Source organism: Pelecanus crispus, chromosome 9 (genome assembly GCF_030463565.1).
Source record: "Pelecanus crispus isolate bPelCri1 chromosome 9, bPelCri1.pri, whole genome shotgun sequence".
NCBI lineage: Eukaryota > Metazoa > Chordata > Aves > Pelecaniformes > Pelecanidae > Pelecanus > Pelecanus crispus.
The window spans coordinates 37351086-37370537 of NC_134651.1; the positions used below are offsets into that span (position 1 = coordinate 37351086).

General features: G+C 53.7%; 3 protein-coding genes and 1 long non-coding RNA gene across 5 annotated transcripts; 1 reads left to right on the forward strand and 3 right to left on the reverse strand.

The window, feature by feature from the left end:
* Positions 1-1182: 1182 nt before the first annotated feature.
* On the reverse strand, positions 1183-7188 carry COQ4 (coenzyme Q4). The gene is made up of 7 exons (XM_075716733.1): positions 7109-7188; positions 6789-6967; positions 6206-6302; positions 4433-4535; positions 3956-4085; positions 2984-3077; positions 1183-2353 (listed from the first exon to the last, which is right to left on the reverse strand). Exons 1-7 carry the CDS (start codon positions 7186-7188, stop codon positions 2191-2193), a joined length of 846 nt encoding a protein of 281 aa, XP_075572848.1. The 3' UTR covers positions 1183-2190.
* A 63-nt stretch (positions 7189-7251) lies between these two features.
* Positions 7252-11137, forward strand: TRUB2 (TruB pseudouridine synthase family member 2). Its single transcript, XM_075716734.1, has 8 exons — positions 7252-7348; positions 7477-7608; positions 7725-7799; positions 8368-8429; positions 8724-8805; positions 9399-9471; positions 9919-10055; positions 10847-11137. The coding sequence occupies exons 1-8, from the start codon at positions 7252-7254 to the stop codon at positions 11134-11136; spliced, it is 948 nt and encodes a 315-aa protein (XP_075572849.1). The 3' UTR covers position 11137.
* Positions 7897-10919, reverse strand: LOC142594296 (uncharacterized). 2 transcript variants are annotated; one of them, XR_012831325.1, is made up of 5 exons: positions 10879-10919; positions 9385-9584; positions 9080-9294; positions 8539-8783; positions 7897-7938 (listed from the first exon to the last, which is right to left on the reverse strand). It is a non-coding gene; the product is annotated as an uncharacterized LOC142594296 (long non-coding RNA). The 2 variants fall into 2 exon arrangements; XR_012831326.1 differs by lacking the exon at positions 9080-9294.
* Positions 11138-14148: 3011 nt separating the features above from the next.
* Positions 14149-18052, reverse strand: SWI5 (SWI5 homologous recombination repair protein). The gene is made up of 5 exons (XM_075716924.1): positions 17919-18052; positions 17095-17143; positions 16484-16605; positions 15271-15365; positions 14149-14839 (listed from the first exon to the last, which is right to left on the reverse strand). Exons 1-5 carry the CDS (start codon positions 18050-18052, stop codon positions 14775-14777), a joined length of 465 nt encoding a protein of 154 aa, XP_075573039.1. The 3' UTR covers positions 14149-14774.
* Between the last annotated feature and the right edge of the window lie 1400 nt (positions 18053-19452).

Here is a 19452-nt window from a genome sequence, read left to right on the forward strand (position 1 = left end):
GCTCCCCTCCTCTGCTTTCCTTCTCGCAGGCTCGACGAGCAACAGCCATGGCAATCAGGAGCCACGGCGGCTGTGAAGTGATCCGGCTGAGCAGATGCAGTTTAAAATTACATTACGTGCCATTTCTGTAGCACTGGCACCAGCCCACCAAGCAACACGCAGCTGCGCGAAGGCAGCATGGCTGCCGCTGGCAGCCCGAGCGCTGCACGGCCGCGCTAAATAACCCAAAGTGCAGCAAAACCTTCTCTCACGACCATCATTTCCCACGTTTCCTTGACTGCTGCTCACAGCTTCTGGAAATGATGAATCTTTGCTTCCCTTCAGTTTAACTACCCCAAAGCTCCGACACATTTCCCATGCAGAAAAGCACATTTCCGGGCTGTTTTAGGGCCAAACGCTTCTTTCATCTCGACCAGTGCAATAGGACAACCCTCACTCTGCGTGTTTTACAGCAGCTGAAGGATGTATTTATATGAGAACCTTTATTATCTGCTTGAAATAACTCTGGAGGCCAAGGGGAGGCACGAGCCTGGTTTTGGAGAAACCCAAAGTCTGGCTGGTGGGGGTGGGGATGGAGGGAGAAGTTGAAAATGGGGAGTTAGGGGGCACAGGAGGGAAGCCAGTCCTGTCCTGGTGTCTGCTCTTAAATGTTGCCCAAAACCCGAGAGTTTTGCCCCTGCTCAGCCTCCTGGGATGGAGCAACCCTGACCCCTGGTCGCACCATCAGCCCCTACTCCTGCTCGTCTGCCCCAGCATCCCGTGGGAGACTGGAATGGAGCCAGCGAAGCTCACAGCAAGGCAATGCCACGTCCCCCAGCTGCCACCAAAGGACCCCAGTCAGAGCACCCCCTTCTTCCCCTGGGAACCAGGATTGGTTTAGGAAGCCCCCAGCCTTGCCCCCCTCCTGCTCCGCACCCCAGTTTTTCCCCGTCCAGCCCTTTCTGCAACAATGACTGCAAGGAGCCACTCATTCATCAGCCCAGGACCCCCAAATCCCAGCTGGGAAGATGCGGCCCTGCAGCCCATTTTGTGCCCCGGGCCCCAGGTACGTGCGACCACGCCATCACCTACCACCACAGACAAAGAACAGCAAACCCCTCTGGAGCTGAAAAGGGCTGAGGTTTCACATCAGATCTCCTCCTCAGAAGGGGAGATGAGGCGGAAGGAGAGGGGTAACGAACCACAAGCTCCACCATGGATTTTATTAAGCAAGAAGGCATTTCAACAGCAAACCCACATGTACAAAGAGCCCCCGGCCTCGTGGCTCTCTGCCCTCACATCTGACAGCTCTGCACTCCAGGCACTGGCGGCCTGGAGCCCTGTTTAACCCAGACAGCAATCAGCTCCCAGACGAAGTGCAAGCAGCCGCCATTTCTGCACTCCTGGGATTCCGCCCCTTATTCCTGATCGTGTCATTTTGTTGCCCAAGGAGGGGATGATCCCTGTTAAAAACCCAGCACAATCACGCGGATTTCAGCATCTTTGATGGGGAGGGACTACAGGGAGACACGGCAGACTGGGATCGGCTCTCGAACAGCCAATCCAGCAGGGATAATACCCAAAGGTAAATATCCCTGCCTGCTCCCATGGGCATGCAATGACACACTGCCTGGTCTCCAAGGCGTGAGGCACATCCAAAATGACCCATCAGAAGACCAGTCAGGCACCAGTACAAAATGGGATTTCACTGTTGCACACACCAAACCTGCCCCTGGGCTGCTCTGTAACTCACTGGTTTAGCTCCAGTCCAGGGTGGCTCCAAGACTTTAAGCCTTGATCCTCCCTGGGAGGGTGGGAGAAGGGATTTGCCTATACAGCCCTAGAGCTGCAGAAGGTCAGGTTTGCTCCAGTGTGTTGTAAACCAGCTCTGCTCCCTCCCAGCATTCTTGAGCATCAGTAGCAGAGCCAGCAGCCAGACCCAGCTGGCAAAGGCACAGCGGGACTTGCCATCCCTCCACTGAATCACAAACAGCAAAAAGGGTCAAGTTTTGTCACAGCACAGGGAGGTGCCACTTGGCCTCTACTGACAGGAGGGTGCCAGCTCTTGGCAGGAGAAAACTCAGCTCCCAGGTCCGTGGCAGCTGGTAGCAGAGCTGCGCTGCGCTCCCGGGCAGGAGGAGATGAAGCATGGCAGGGGATGGCTGCTGCCTGCCAAGGGGGATCCCCTGTCCTGTCCCCGTACTTCAGCTCTCACACTTCAACGGCTGGGGGAGGGAAGATGCCGATCTCCTCCCGCAGAGACTCCACTGACTGCTCCCAGCGCTGCTCATAGTAGACGTTCAGGATACAGCTGGCGTTGCGCCCGCTCCGAATCGCCCAGGGAACCAGCTCGGTGGCCAGGACCTGCAGCTTTCTGGAACAAAAGACACAGATGGTGACACTTTTGATTTCCATGTTTTGTTTTTGCTTTCCTTCTCCAAGTCTCCGGCAGATGCCAACCCCACGCGTCCCATGTACCACAAGCCCCTCCACCCCTCTAGCATCCCTTCTGCCTATCTCAGAGGGGAAACTGAGGCACAGAAGAGGACGGTGTGCTGGGAAGGTTACAGTCAGGAGCAAACCCAAGACCAGATCTCAGGTTCTGCAATCCTCAAACTGAGCTGGGCCACCAAAACAGATGTGCTGGGGCAGGGAACAGCCGTAAGCATGGTGAAGGTCCTGCTGGCCCTCAACATGCGCCCAGCCAAGGGCAGCCAGGCCTGGGCGTTGCTCCTCCTGCCCGGCACAGGAGATTTGGTGCTGGAAGCAGATGAAGAATCAGGTTCTGCTTCAGTGACCAGGCAAAGCCGTGCCTCCCACTGTCACCGCTTCCCTAGGCTGCAGGGAAAGAGCAGCAGGCTGACACAAGGGATCCCTGACTGACTCCTCCCTGCAAACCAGCAGCATCCCCTCTTCACCCCCAGAGGGCACGGGAAAGCATCACCCAGGCTGGCGCGTCCCCAGGACAGAGACTCCCTCCTCATCAGCCGGCACCGGTGCCTACCGTGCACTGAGATGGATGGGGCCGAACGCTGCTCCCAGGACACACATGGGCAGCCCCGTCTGGACAGCTTCAAACCACTTCACCACAACCTCACCTGAAAGGGAGTAGGGAGGCCATGAGCGGGCAGGGTGCCCGGGTCGAGGGCCAGCCAGGGTCGCATGGTCCTGCAACGCAGGCTGCGTGATCTGCCCCTTCCCGAGACCAGCTGCGCACCCATCCCCTCTGCCTCCATGGCAGGACTCAGGAATGCTTCCCAAGCCTGGCCATGGCCTCATCCTGTGCCAGGATGAGTCTCGTCATTCACCACCCACCCGAGAAGGACAGCCCAGGGGAGCAGCACCCCACAGTCGATGCCCCGCAAGCTTGGGAAACACCTCCGGGGCAGGCTGTGTCCCTGCAGATCTTTAGCAATGCAATTGCTGAAGCCTGATCCCCTGCACAGCTCTCCCCACTTCTCAGCACGGGACAGACCTTTTACAAATGCCTCCAGGTCTCAGCCAAAGCCTGCATAGGAGACCTGCCGTGCCGGTTCCCGCAGGCTCACCAGCAAGGCTCGACTTGCAACTTGCTATTGAGTCAGACGCAAAACGAGGGCAAAGGACACAGGGATGCACAGATAAGGAGCAACCAGGAATCCCCCATTTCTGCCTTCGCTCAGAGCTTGCGAAACATCCCTCTCTCAGTGCCACCCTACCCGCCAGGCAGCAAACACCCATCCACCCACCCAGCAGCTGCCCGCACCGAGGGCTCGGGCAGAGCATCTCCCAGCAGGGGAAAGGTGACATCCTGCAGGCTCTCGGTCACCACAGAGCCAGCAATGCAGGACAGTGACGATGCAAACCTCCCCGCACACCTCCCTGGGCTGAGGACTGGGGAGTCCGACCGGCCCAGCCCTCTCCGTTCCTGGGAGAGGTGGCTGAGCACCATCAGTGGGGTTTGGCAGCGCAGCCCTCTGAGCCCGCTGCTGCTCACCTAGCATGTTTGTTGGCATGCCCAGGAGGGTGTGCATCATGTCGTGGACTTCTCGGTACCGCTGGATCACGTACGCCAGCTCTTCATCATCAACAAACTTGGGTGGCATCCGCGTGTCTGGAGAAACCTTCTGCAAATCCAAAGAGGTCCAATTCAGCCCCTTCCAAACCTCAAGTTTCTGGTCTTGTTCTTTAATGAACAGAAATACATGGCCCCCTCCATCAGCGCATCTCCCAGCCCGTAATGATGGCGGTCAGTGTAATTTACATAGACGAAAACCAAGGACTGCGCAGCACTGGTGACACATCCAGCATCGTCCAACGCCCAGCATTCCATCCTGTCCCCACAACTCCCTCTTATTCCCGGAGGGTTCCCCACAGGTTCCTCCATGGCTCCAACCTCCCTCTAAAGTGCATCCATGCTCCTGGCATGGGGTTCAACTACAGCTGCTCGCACCCCGCAAAGCCCCACACTCACATTGTCCTCCAAGAACCGGACGTACTCTCGGCCCAGCGAGCCATCCGGCAGCCCCCGCAGCCTGGCCATGTCCAGGGTGGAGAGACGGATGCGAGGCCGTTCCCTGAAAGTGAAACACAGGTCAGTGAGTCTCCCACCGAAACACACAGCAGGGGGTCCTGGAGAAAAGGAGCCCCTGAAAACCCCCATCCCCTGCCTCTGCCCTTCCCAAGCATTTTCCTTGCACGATCCTGGCTGCTCGCTGCAGGGATAGCACCATCCTTATTTCTGTTGCTGAGGCGGGACACAAATTGCTTAAAGGATCTACCTGAAGCCTTGGCAATAAAAGAGCTCTCATCTTGCGCTCCTGTAAAACTCTGGATGGTAAAACACTGGTGTGCTCTGCACTGAAATGCTGCTGCGCGGGCTGCTGGCCAGGCACAGCTCTCAGCAACAGCTGGCCCTGGGGGAGAGAGCTCTTTAGTGTCCCTGCAAAGCAGCCACAGCTTCAAAGGAACAACCCTAAAGAGGGGAGAGAATTTGTTCTAAACACAGGTTTAATTTCTCTCCAGCTCAGGCTTTCACCACCAGCCACGTGGCAGCCATGCACAGAAAGGTCTCCTCTCCAGGTTGTTGGCAAACAGGTGCCTCACAGCCCTGAAACTAAACAAAAACCCTTTTATTTCCATGCACAGGATAAACTCTTCCCATGATAAAAGCCCTGCAGTGGATCCAGGAGCTGCTCAGCTCCTGGAGGGGAGGTGCCAGGGAGATAAGCAGGACTCGCCGCAGCTTTGCCCTGGCTGCAGATGCAGGGACCTCAGCAGCTTGGGCGATTAAAAAAGAAAGACTTGCGTGCACAAATCAGACCACTGCAAATCCCTGCAGTACCACAGGGCAAGAAGCAGGTGGGGACATCTCTCCCTTTGCTGTCCCTTCTCCCTGGGCAGTTCCTCTGGGGCTCAGCCCCATCCTGGTGCTCCGTGTGCTTTGCCAGGTCAGCACATGGAGCCAGGATCAGGCTACTCTGCACAAACATATGGCAAAAGGCAGCTTTTCCCCAGCCTCTACGTGGTACATCCCAAGCAATACACAAGCAGCAGGTGTGACACATAACAAGGAGCAGGGAGAAGGCAAGCAAATAAGCAGAAAGATCTTGGTTAATAAGAGGCTCATGAAGTCCCTCCTGGTCCTCAGCCTTGCTGCGCTCGACAAGTCCCTGCAGACACGGAAGCAAAAGTGATCAAGTCTTAACAAGGAAGACAAGAGACGTGGCCTCATTTCACAGCTTGGGGAGATGCTGTGGGTGTTGGGAAAGAAAATACAGAGGTGTCTAAGGAGGAGGCAGACCAGCAGAGACAAAGTCTCCAATGCAAGGAGATACAGCAGCAGGCGCAGGGGAGAAATCCATGGACGTGGTGGGTTTTCATTGCTGCTCAGCATCCACGTCCATGGATTTCTCCCCTGCGCCTGCTGCTGCGTCTCCTTGCGTTGGCACCTGCCAGTTCCAGCAGCGAAGCAGAACAGACAGACAGCAATGCCTGAAATAGGGCTGGGCCCAGCAGCTGCTGTGCTCTTGCCCTCAGACTTGCCACAGGGCTCTTGTGAGCCTTAAAAATAAAGTAAAATAAACAACCTGGAGTGTTAGAGCTAACAAAAATGCTTGTGCTGCTTTCAAGCCGAAGGAGCGCAGGGCTCTCCCTTCACGGGGCCCAAGGAATGTGCTTGGCCTTTGTGTCTCCCTCCCCACCATGAACCACACGGCAAGGGAGGGGAGGATGCGGAAGGACGCACTGGAGGATGCGGTAACCTTCAGGGTGATGTTTCATCTTGTCTCGCAGGTTGGGCAGGGCAAGGCAGCCCGTGGTCTCCCCGAGGACTGCCACCATGTCTGAAAGAGAGACCAGAGAATGACCCAAGAGCGGTTTTCACAACACTCTGCTGTCCTCGGTCAGCAGATGAAGAAATGAAGAAATGGGGCAACAAATCCCTTGGCCAGGAGCAGGCAGGAAGCCTGTGGCAAAGCAGGGACCCCACAAACCATGGATCTTCAGCCTCGGGGCTGCTCTGCCCTGTGTCACCCACAGGGATGTAGGAGCAGGTGCGAGGCCTGGGGGGCCAAGGAGGGATGAGATGGGGCCGGGTGGCATCATAGGGGGTCAGGAGGAGATCACTGAGGGGTGTTTGGGGTTCCTCAGCCCCTCTCTTCCACAGCCACCTGCCCTGGGCCCGGTCTCAGCCCTGCGCTTCCCCGTTACTACACGTCTCACGCAACAGGAGAAATCAATCCCCTGAGAAACCCCCAGGAGACACGGGGCAGGATTTGGTGGAGGTTAACGAAAACCCTAGGTGGAACGAGCTCCCCTCGCTCGCTTACCGTGCCTGTAGGGGTCATAGAGAGCCATGAACGCCGAGCCGGCAGCCAGCAGCGCTTTCTGCAGCGGGCTGGTGGGGATGTGCCCGGGGTACAGCTGGTAGCACCCTTCCTCCTCCTCCTCCTCCTCCTCCCCGCTGCGTCCATCCCGGGCCCGCGGCTCGCTGTGGCTCAGCCAGGCTCTGCCTGCGGGGAGCAGGGGGTGAGGAGCCGGCCCGGCGCGTCCCCAGCGCCCGCGGGGCACGGAAACGGGGCGGGCACCGCCCGGACGCCCTTGGGGCTGCCCGCGGAGGACGGGGCCGGCGGGGGCCGGGGGAAGGCACTTGCCTGGGGAGCCGGGACGCGCCCGCAGCAGCGGGACCCCCACCCGCGCCGCCGCCGCCGCCCGCCGCAGCAGCCGCATGGCCCCGCCGCCTGCCCCGGAAGCGCCCGGCGGGGCGGAGCGGGGCGGAGCGGGCAGCGCGGCATGGCGGCGGTGCCGGGCGGGCTCTTCGCCGTCTACAAGCCGGCGGGGGTGGCGTGGGGCCGCGTCCGTGAGGCGGTGGAGACGCAGCTGCTGCGCGGTGAGCGCGGCGGGGGCCGGTGGCGGGGGCCGGTGGCGGGGGCCGGTGGCGGGGGCCGGTGGCGGGACCCGCCCCCCCCCTCCCGGGGGCTGCCGGCCGCCCCTGACCGCCCCCCGCTTCTCTTGCAGAGCTGAACGCGGCGGCGGCGGGGCGCGCCCCTCGGCAGCACGTCCGCTTCCTGCCGGCCCCGGCCGGGGGCGACGGCGGGGCCACGGGGCTGGTGGCCGCCAAGGTGCCGGTGCTGGCCGACCACCCCCTCGGTAAGGGCCGCCGCGGGGCCTCGGCCCGGGACGGGGGGGGCGGGCGGTGGGAGCGCCGGGGCGGCGGGGCCCGGGGCGGGCGCTGCGGACCGGCCCCGACGCTGTCTCCGTTGCAGTCCGAGGCCCGCGGTTCAGGCGGCTGAAGATCGGAGCGGGTCACCGGCTGGACGTGAAGGCCTCGGGAGTCTTCGGTGGGTCTCTTCCCGGGAGCAGCACCGCATCCCGCCGGCTGCGAGGTGATGGGTTTCCGTGCGGGGAAGAAGCGGCAAAGGCTCAGCCGTTACGCCGCTGTGGCCCCCGGGTCTCGCAACCCAGCTGGGCGTATAAATGCTAAAACGCAGAAGAAACGATGCAATAAGACACTGGCAATGCCAGGAGACGGGAGCCACCCCTTACCCCCAGCGCACAGGGCTTTGGTGTGCGACACCAAAAGACCAAAGACACAGTCTGCCACGTAACCCCCCGTCTCCACTCCACCACTTCAGCTGGCTTCACTGTGGCCGGCGTTGCTAAACGTTTGCCCAGAAGTACCCCGGTAGAAAGTTCTGGGGAAATCCAAGAGCCCTAGTCGCAGCCTTATAGTTTTAACAACAGGCAGTAATTTGGGGGTCTAATTGCACTGCTCAGACATGACTTCTAAGGAGATATGGCCCTGTCTAGAGGGGAGGAAAAGTACCGTGAGTGTGCAGCGCTGCGTAAGTGCACATCAGTAACCTTCTGTGTGGCTGAATAACGGGTTCCCCGTCTTCTGTGTTTCAGTACTTGGCATAGGCGACGGGAACAAGCTGCTCACTGATCTGTACAACTGCCACCTGACCAAGGTAGGTGATGGCTCTGGAGGGCCTCAGAACATCTGAGTGCAACCTCACACTTGATTCCTGCCCGGGTGCCCCAGACTGGCCTTGTGGCGGTGATTCTGCTCAAACCTACCAATGCTTTTGAGAGCTTTTCAGGGTCCAGAATGCATCCTTGAGGGTCCACACATGGACGACACTGCTGTCTTTTTGTGCAACATCATCGTAGCCCGCACTTCCTAGCAGCTGCATGGCAGAATATTGCTACTCAATTGCTTGGAGTATTTCTTTGACAAATTGCACTCTTTGCCCTTCTTCAAGGTTTACACTGTTGGTGGGCTGTTTGGTAAAGCCACTGATGACTTCTCAGACACAGGGAAGCTAGTGGAGAAGACAACATTTGGTAAGAAACTCAATTTATGTGTTTTAAAAAAAAAAAACCACCACCAAACAAATGGCATTTTAACTGTAAAGCATTTAACCTGGTAAATTGCACAAAAATAAAAGGTATGCCTTAAATGCTTTCTACTTTTTATTTGTACATGCAGCCCACACACAGTCCTGACATCACAGTCCTGTGCTAAATACAACCGCAATATATAGAAAGCCAGTACGAGTCCTGATGACAGTGGTTGCCACTGGGTTGGGTGGGACCCACATCTCTCCATAAATCATACCTAGAGATAGCGGTTAGAAGCTTTCATTGAATGAAACTCTTCGAACACCCGATAAGAGAAACTGGAGCCAACATCCTGAAATCAATTAAGCAAAACGATTCTTCCCTTTGTAGTCCAGCGCTGTGCTGCTCTGTGCATTACCATGGTAGAGCCAGAAGTGACTCTGCTAAAGCCACCTCTCGGCGGTTCTCATCAGCCCATTTCGATGTGACTGCCTGCCAAAGGGACAGTAATACCCTGATGGCACATTTCAGGCTGCTGTGTCTTTCCAGTTTCTGGATGGATAATTGAGGCTTTGTTCCTACCTTAATATTTGCAGATCATATCACGAGGGAGAAGCTGGAACGGATTCTCGCTGTCATTCAAGGAACAAATCATAAGGCCCTGCTGATGTACGTATCCAGTGGGGAAATGCAGCTGACCTGATCCGACTGCCATTTGCTGGTCTTTAAAACAAATGACGTTATTTTGTTTGCCATAAGCAAAGTCTTTAAAGGTTGGAGTGCTAGACAGGAACAGAGAGAAGTTACTGAGTGCTCTGTACTCCGGCGAGAGGTTGCAGTTAAGTGTCTTTCTCATATCCTGAAATCTTCAGCTATTTTAGGACCTATTAGCTACATTAGGACCTACAAAAATGTCTTGTAGACGTGACCAAGTACCTCACTCCTAAACTGTGCTACACTACTCTTAGTGTATATAGCATTAAAATGTATGCAAAGAAACAACACAGTTTTAAGAATAAAAATTGCAGCTCTGCTTTATTGGGGGTGGAGATATTTTGAATACCATCAAAAAGAAGTACTAAGTGCCTGCTCTGCTCCTTTTTTTTCTTTCTCCAGGCATTCTAACATTGATATGAAAACACAAGAGGCATACGAGCTGGCTGTCAAAGGGTTGATTCGCCCCATGGGAAAAAGCCCCCCGATAATCACAGCAGTCCGAAGCCTCCAGTTTGCTCTTCCAGAATTCCAGCTAGGTAGGACTGGTACAAAAACTACTGGGGAAGTCAGAGTATATATTATGGCAAATAAGTCGGTAAACTTCAGTTTCTTATTTATGATTTAACAGAAAATGAGTTGGTGGCAACTTTGTATCAACTTGTAACTGGTAATCCCTGCAGAAAATGTAATGATTTGTAGTTTCCAAAGTCACAAAAGCATCTCCTCCTTAGATGAACTCTTCAGTGTGGCAGAAAGATTTTTTTGGTAGGACAAGATCTGGAACCCTCACAGTACTGAAGCTGCTGTACTAAATCAAGCCAGCTGTGCACCTGGCTCACAGGTTTTTCCCTGCCAGTTCCAGATCTAAGACCGAGGCAAGAAAATTTGCATAGTGACTACCTATGGGGCAAAACTCTGCCTTATCCCAGTGTTTCAGTGTAATGCAGTTCAGTGTGGTTGGGTGTTTGTGGGTTTTTTTTTTTTTTTAAAAAACGTGGTTTGCTTCCTTGCAACCAATCTCCTACTCCTCACAAATTGTTTGTCTTATTAAAAAGGTACCTTTTCTTATCCCCTTTGAAATACAGGAGAGTAATGTAGAAATTTAGGTATCTATGGGTTTGTTTTCTAAAACATTCATTTTGGGAGGTGCTAGGACACCCTGCAGTATTCCAGAAAAATCACAGTCCACCCCTGCTGTATCTTAAATAGTCTCTTCTACCAAACCAGTTCTTTCAGCTTAACTGTGAGTGATGTGCGGATTTACAGACAAGGTCTAAGTTTGTGTTAACGCTTTGCTGCTTCTGACGGAATCTCTCTGTCCTTCTAGAAATCCATTGCTTGCATGAGACTCAGCAGTACCTCCGAAAAATAGTTCATGAGATTGGTCTGGAGCTGAAATCATCTGCTGTGTGCACACAAGTGCGAAGAATACGCGATGGTGTTTTCACACTGGATGATGCTCTCCCGAGAACCCAGTGGAACCTGCAGAGTATACGGAATGCAATTTCGGACTGTCAGCTTAAAGTGAAAACAGAGTTAGAGAAAACACTAGGCTATCAGGATAAAAGTAATCTTCATAAGATGGATGCTGAGGTGGCCCACACTGCAGACAGCTGAGTGTGTGCTACGGAGAGAACATCCACAAGCAATCTCTGTGGCACAATAACGCAGCTCCATGCTGACAGCGTGATGGACAGCAGAAGGAAAGAGGTTAATTGCAGTTCACTTCCACCCTTTCCTTGAGCTGACTTTAATCAGAGAGGCATTTTTTTTCAGTGACAGGCTGTATAATTTTTTTTAAAGCACTGCAAACAGTTCATTAACAGGAGTTAGCTGTGCCAAAATTCCTGTTGACTTTGGGAACATTAGGTTGCTAAGGGATATAAAAACCCACCCCCAAATTGTTTAGCAGCAGGAAATAGTGTCTTACAGAGCTGTATTCCCTTGATTGCACGGATTTGTTTGTTCCTTGCAACTGGCAGTGTAACTTACCTACATACGGATTTTATTTTCCTTCTGTTGTCCTAGAGTATTTTTTTCCCACTAGTCCTGCTTTCAGACATGTAAGAACTCAAAATCAGACTAAATGAGGGATGTGCAGGAGAAAACACAGCTTACACAAAGCAATGCAAGGAAATGCTTATATTCAGAGTAGGTATGTGTGATGAGGAAAAATGTAATAGGGACTGATGCACAAGATACGCAAGAAATAAAACTCAGAGTGACCTAAAGGGAAGAGGCTGTTTCTTGGCTCAGTACTCATCTGTGAGTACACTGACTCATTAAAAAAAAAAGAGCATGCTGCTTTCCCCCCCCACCCCGAGGAATCAAGGGTGTTCAGGGGTCTGTGGTATCCTGCTCTGCAGCAGCTCCATGCAGACAGCCTGTACTGCCCTACAGTGAAACTCTGTAAGCTCTCGAGTACCATTTGTTATCTGTTAGCTCGTGACAGCTGGGTCTGACTGAGCAGAAATACACTTTCTAAATTTAAATTAAAAATCTGAAGTTACACTTACCATTATTACACTCGGTATTTTTCCAGCTATACACATGTTAGAGAGTTTGGAGATTTACTTACAGGACTCAGTAGAAGAGATTTGTTGTATTCCTCCTCTGGATTTGGACAAAGGCCAGCATATTTTATCCTCCAGATAGCTGGTAAGGTACAAGAAGTAACTCTGGGAGGAGCAGTAAGAGGGGTGGTGATGAAGTACCTAAGTGGCAGAGTCCAGTCCTGTCCTGAAGCATCCCAGGAATCATTAATTTAGACCCTGGAATCTTTCAGTTGTTCTGGGTTTCCCTGCTCTGCACAGAGCAGCCAGAACAGCAGCGGAGCGGAGCTGCCACCACGTGGCACGTTACCCTGCCAGCTGCAGAGCCCCAGGGACTCCCCAAGGGCAGTTTGCTCTTGCCTCAGCTGGCTGGTTCCGCGTGCCTTCATCCTCCGTGGACAAGGGACTGGCATCAGGGCACCTTCCTCGGACAACGGTCTTGTGCTAACTGAAGCATAAACCCATCCCCACGGCAGCGTGAGTTCCGGTGCCGGGCAGAACGCTTGCACAGCTACAGCTGCAAGTTTTAGTACCAGTGCTCCTACAAGGAGGAGGAGAGAACACGGACTTCTCAGTCCTTAAATAACCTTCAGTAACTTTGGTAATGGAGCATACTTCATCGCACGTGACTTACACCTAACGCAAACTGAAGGAATTTCCGTATGTACTTCCTATTGCAAAAAAACATTTCCAGTTGCTTGTGCCATTGCCAGACTAACATTTTGGCTGGAACACTCTGGGCTAAACCAGTGCTTTCACACAGAAAAATACCAGCCAAAACAGCAACGTGGGTTTTGAGAACAAAGTTAGCATTTCCCACTTCTAGCCGCCTCCTGGCTTTTTTTCTTCCCCTTAAAACTACTCCAAAACACAGGAGTTTTCCACACTTGGCAAGAGGGGGTTTATGGTGGGGAGGATATACCTGTAACCATACCCATGAGAGTCCATTCTTACATAGCCACAGTAAATGCCCTCCAGAGAAGCACAGCTGCACATTAGCAGAGACTTGCTTGAATGAATAACAGAATACAGCTATATTGTCTGTCCCCCTGCTTTAGACCCCTCCCCAGGGCTTTTGTGGCAAAACAACATACTTATAGCATCATAGAATCATTTAGGCTAGAAAAGACCTTTCAGATCAAGTCCAACCATTAGCCTAACACTACCAAGTCCACCACTAAACCAATTAAGGGTAGAGTAATAATTTCAGGTTTCCTGGCTTGGTGGCTGGATTAATTTTTTAATGAAAGTAAAACTAGGTATCACTAAGGTTGGAAAGGACCTCTAAGATCGCCAGTCCAACCGTCAACCCAACACCACCATGCCTGCTAAACCATGTCCCAAAGTGCCACATCTACATGTTTTTTGAACACCTCCAGGGATGGTGACTTAGTGATGTTTCTGCACCAGGTCCAGAACAGAAAGCACAAAACCAATTCTCTACTCTCAGCAGCAGCCTTTGTGACCATTTTCTGGTTTCCAAGCACTACAAAGACAGCTTCATTTGACTCAAATTTGGAAATAATGAGCAGACTGCAGCACGGGCCTGACTGGAGACCAGGGGGGAAACTTAATGGCAGCGTCCTGTTTTCGTGGTGCTTAGTTGCTGGCTGGGGCTAAACCACAACAGTCAGGAAGGTCTTCGAAGTAGAAATGGGCAGAAGGACATCAAGCTTGAGTGAAAAAAGGACAACAGATCTGCAGTCAGCAGAGCACTTTATCACTTAGAACTGCACGAAGCAGCCAAATTTAGCCTGTACAGTCACCCTCAATCCTAACACCTGACATTGAAACATTCATGCTCTCAACATAATTTTGCGGTTAGGACACCACTCGCTTTCACAGTGACTCTGCATTTAGAGGAGAGTAAAAGTAATTCTGCACCTACCCATTACTCGGTAGTGCTGCCACCCTGCCTCCATTAAGAGCCCTCAGAAAACATTTGAATAATAGATGTTACAGTTATCTCAGAATATAGTTTAAGAATTTGTTCCCAAGTTCATGCGATGTTTTATAGGCTCCTAAAGTGAATTACTGAGAAATGCGATAGCTGCTTTATTCAGACTGGACAGTTCAATACAACTTCACATTTTGCCATTTACTGCAAACAATGATACAAAACCTCTAGATACCAGAGCAGTTAAGTACAAAAACACAGAACACCCAGACTTATCCAGATTTGATCATAAACCAAAACAAAACCCCCAAACCACCACAACTTCAGCCTTCTTCCCTCCCTATTTCTGAGGGTTTTTCTTTTCTTTCAAAGCAGCTATTACATTGCACATTTGTATGCCCGCGCTTCCTGTATCCATTCAGTAGTGGCTGGCTCCACCTGCAGATTAGTGTATGCAAATAGCCCCTGGATGCTGTAGAGAAGCAAAGGCTCAATGGGAAGATTCTTAACATCAACCCGAATTAAAACCTTTCCAATAAAAAAAAAAATAAAAATACTGTTGATCAGGTAGTAGACGAAATTATCCAAAGTCCTACATCCCTTTCCCACAAGCAGAAAACAGTTGATAGATTCAACAACTTTCATGTTCCAAAGCTTCTTAGAAATAAGGCTGTTAACCCACACTCTGTTGCAACTCTACATACATATTTCCGAGGCCACCTTATATCAGTTCTCAACTGATAACCAAAACATAATGGCCCAGTAACAGTCATTTTTGCAGGACGTGGCAGTCTTCAGGTTCAATACTAGTCACTAAGCTCCAGATCGTATTCCGGGTAGAGCTGCTTTGTAGTAACCCCTCGGATAACAGCTAGAAAAGAAAGAAACACCATTGCTTTCATTAAACAAAGATCAGATCAGTCAGAAAAATTGCCTTTTCCTCCCAGTGGCCCCTAACTATCCCATAGAAACTCCCATAGCTAAGAAACCTGCTTGTCGCAACACTTTCTTTAAACATATGAAGAACAAAACTGACAAAAATCAGTAAGAATTAGGAAATTTCGGTGACCCACAAAACAGACTGAAATACCGGTAAATGACAATTATTTCACATGTTCAGGTCTAAAAACATCCCAAGAAAATAATGGCAGAAGTGTTTGTGCTTGCACAAGTGATTGGGTAATACAAGCCTAGAATTGAAGAATCTTTAAAATGAGCTCTGCCTTTATGGCATAGTAGCTTCTCTCTGTCTATATGAAAACATTGATTAAGACGTTCTTTAATAGCCTTCCCCTTCCTTACCCAGCTTGCCTAGCAGCATCTGTCCAGCATCTTTAATATCATTATACTCATGGAGCAGAGAGATGTGCTTCTCCAATTCCTCCAGGCTGTAGCCTCTGTAACAATAAAGCCAGAAAGGTCACAAATGACACAGCGGGATTGCTGCTGCTGCTGCTGCATAGTGAGTGCTGTCACTGCCGACCAAACACAGCAAGGGTGTTTGAGATACCCAAACCTGGCACATCTAAAGCAGAATCTGAAGGCAGCAAGTACAGCTGCTGCAAGTCATGAACATGAAAGCTACAAATGAGCAGATCCTCATTTTGAGGGTTTTTGCCACAAGACTTATCAAAAAACCCCCAAACAAACAAAAAAAAGTCCACTCAAAATCTCAGAATCAAGTAGAAAGAGGAATACGCTGCGGTGAATTCTACTTATATGTATCTCTAATCTGCAGCTGGGGAAAAAAAATTAAGGTCTGTTTATCCTCAAGGCTAAAAAAAAAAAAAAGGGTTTGGAACAGCCCTTGTTGTACCATTTCATGCCCTACTTTATCTTAGAAAATATCACTCCTTCGCAATGAACAACCCACAGAGATTCCCTCTCTTTAAAATTCAAGCAGCAATTTTATCTCAAAACTGTTGCTAATAAGCAGCTGCCACAGTCTGTCATAAGAAACCACAATAAACCAGTTGCACTATACTGTACGTGGCACCCATCATGCCAGAGCGTTCTTGCCTGGAAAACATCTCTGCTTCTTGAACACAAAGGTGTAACCCGCTTGCCTCAGACACAAAACAAGTGAACACTTGATCAAGATGGAACAAAAAAGGAAACAGTTGTATCTCTTTTATCATACAAGTCATGATCTCAATTTTAATTCTCACATGAACAAGCTCTTCAGGTAGCATGACATGTTGTAGTATCATGATGGTTAAAATTATTCATTCCCAATTTACATGTAATCACCTCAGCAACATCTGGGGTAAAGTTAAAATCTTATCCAAGCTCCTCGTCAAACTTGTTTTGCTTTACCAAATAAACCGGAAAGAATTCCCTCTTGTCTTTAACAGGTCCCATAACCCAAAACAACACTGTAATCAACACTGTATAGCACCATGATAAAAATGGCATAAGAGGTCAGCTTACAGCAATAACTCCTGGACCATATTTGATTTTAAAAACAAAAATAATTGAGGCATCACATTGAACATTGAGTTTGCCAAGAACATACTCAGACAATAATTGTGCAATTTCCTGGTCTAGAGCAAGGTCTTTCTGTTTCAGCTCTTCAATTTCATACCGCAGGGCTTCTTCGTTGGCTCCATTTGGCTGGCAGGACCTTGGAGATAGGATCTGTGGAGCACAGAACACATTTAACACTTGCTAACTCAGCACTGGATAAGATGCTACAGTGCTGGAGGGCACTGATCAGAAAATACGCGATGTGTGACTAGATAAAAAAGGATAAAAGAGAAAAGGAAAAAAAAAAAACTCTCCTGGGCAGGGAGGAGCAGAAGGTCAGGTAAAATATTTGTCAGTTTATGTAACGTCAGCCTGCTCCATTCTCCAGCACTTTGTAGATTTACAGCGTAAAGCGAAAGTATAAAAAAAACCCAAAACCCTCACAATTTGGCTTTTAAGAAAGGCTGCCAGGACGACGCAGTGCTAAACCGCGGGGCCGGCAGGCAACGAGCAACCTCACCCTCCGGGAAAAGCTCTCCCTGCTGTGCCGGGCCGAGCCACCCCGAACGTGCGAGCGGCTCCCGCGTCACCGCCCGCCGCCGGCCCAGGGCCCGGCCCTGAGCAGGGCCCACCTCCCCCCCGGCCCGGGCGGGGACTCACCGGCGACTTGAAGCCGGCAGCGCCGCTCCGCCGGCCGCCACCGGGGGCCCTGGCAAAGCAGAGGAGCGCCGCGTCAGAGGCCGGACACCCCCGCGGCGGGGCCGGGCCGGGCCGGGCCGCCTCAGCGGGGGCACGGCCGGCGGCCCAGCGAAGGGAGGGGAGGGGGCAGCGGGGAACCGGCTCCTACCTCCTCGGCAGAGACCGCGGCGGGGCGGGCGGGCGGCGGGGCGGGCTGCAGCCCGCGCTCGGAGGGACCCGCTCGGCCAGGGCTGCCGCCTCCCGCCGGGCCGGCGCGGGCTGCGCCGCGGGGCACGACGGGAGTTGTAGTCGGGCCGCCGCCGCGAGGCGCGCTGGGAGCTGTAGGCGCGGGGCTGCGCCGCGAGGCACGCCGGGAGTTGTAGTCGGGCCGCCGCGAGGCACGCCGGGAGTTGTAGTTTCCCCCCTGTCAGGGCCCGGCCGTGGTTCCCGCGCCCGGCGCGGCGGACGGCGCTGGAGAAGGAACTTCCCCGCGTGAAGCTGCGGTGGCATTGAGGTGGGGCAGGACGTAATTATCCCAATTACCACAGCCAAGGTGATGACGCCCAGTGCCTTCAAAGCCACCTCAATCCTGGGGCTGCAGCTGGGACGAGGTCTCAGGGAGAGCTCTGGGGGCCGTGGGGTCACTCACACGATTTTTGGTTTTGCAGGGGAAAAGCTGCCACCGCCCGAGCTGCCGGCGGCCCCACGCGTCCTGCCTGGCCGGAGGAAGCACTTGCTGATGGGCCCGCACAGCTCTTGGGTGTGCAGCCGTACCCTTCAAAGGCCCCGGCCCCCGCTACCCAAACCTTGCCACGCAAACCCAGTGCAGCTTCGTGCTCTGGCGCAGAAGGAGCCTCCTTCCCGCAGCTCTCGTGGCCTGGCTGGCAAAGCTAAACGTGTCCCCGCACAGTGCCAGGCGCTGGCAGCAGCCGTATCCCATTCCCCGGGCTGACCACGCGAGCCAAACTCTGCTGGTGCCACACTTGGAAGGTCAAAGGACTTGGGAATGGGATCACGCAGCAGCAAAACCTGAGCGCCTGTGCTAACCGTGACTTCAAAGGCAGAGCTCGGACATCAAAGTGACGCATATAAAATAGAAAGCTATGCAGATTTGTAGGACGTGCCCTACAAAGGGTGAGGGAAGCCTGCCCAGCTGCCCAGGCTGGTTTCCAGCCAGTGTTTACTGTGGGCAGTTGAGTCAAGCCAGGAGCGCGGAGTGTCACACCGGAGGAGCAGAGCGGGGCAGGGTGTCACACCGGAGGAGCAGAGCAGGGTGTCACACCGGAGGAGCAGAGCGGGGCAGGGTGTCACACCGGAGGAGCAGAGCAGGGTGTCACACCGGAGGAGCAGAGCGGGGCAGGGTGTCACACCGGAGGAGCAGAGCAGGGTGTCACACGGGAGGAGCGGGGCAGGGTGTCACACCGGAGGAGCGGGGCAGGGTGTCACACCGGAGGAGCAGAGTGGGGCAGGGTGTCACACCGGAGGAGCAGAGCAGGGTGTCACACCGGAGGAGCGGGGCAGGGTGTCACACCGGAGGAGCAGAGCAGGGTGTCACACCGGAGGAGCAGAGCGGGGCAGGGTGTCACACCGGAGGAGCAGAGCAGGGTGTCACACCGGAGGAGCGGGGCAGGGTGTCACACCGGAGGAGCAGAGCAGGGTGTCACACCGGAGGAGCGGGGCAGGGTGTCACACCGGAGGAGCAGAGCAGGGTGTCACACCGGAGGAGCAGAGCGGGGCAGGGTGTCACACGGGAGGAGCAGAGCAGGGTGTCACACCGGAGGAGCGGGGCAGGGTGTCACACCGGAGGAGCAGAGCAGGGTGTCACACCGGAGGAGCAGAGCGGGGCAGGGTGTCACACGGGAGGAGCAGAGCAGGGTGTCACACCGGAGGAGCGGGGCAGGGTGTCACACCGGAGGAGCAGAGCAGGGTGTCACACCGGAGGAGCAGAGCGGGGCAGGGTGTCACACGGGAGGAGCAGAGCAGGGTGTCACACCGGAGGAGCGGGGCAGGGTGTCACACCGGAGGAGCAGAGCAGGGTGTCACACCGGAGGAGCAGAGCGGGGCAGGGTGTCACACCGGAGGAGCAGAGCAGGGTGTCACACCGGAGGAGCAGAGCGGGGCAGGGTGTCACACCGGAGGAGCGGGGCAGGGTGTCACACCGGAGGAGCAGAGTGGGGCAGGGTGTCCCCCGCCGGCCCCCCGGCCGGCACCGAAGGAGCGCTGCGCCGAGAGCCGCTGCCGCTGTGGCCGGCGGGGGCCGGGCCGCCCCGGCGGAGCGCAGGCCGGGGGGGGGCGGGGCCTGGCGGCCGCCTCCGCCGCTCCCCGCCGCGGCTGACGTGG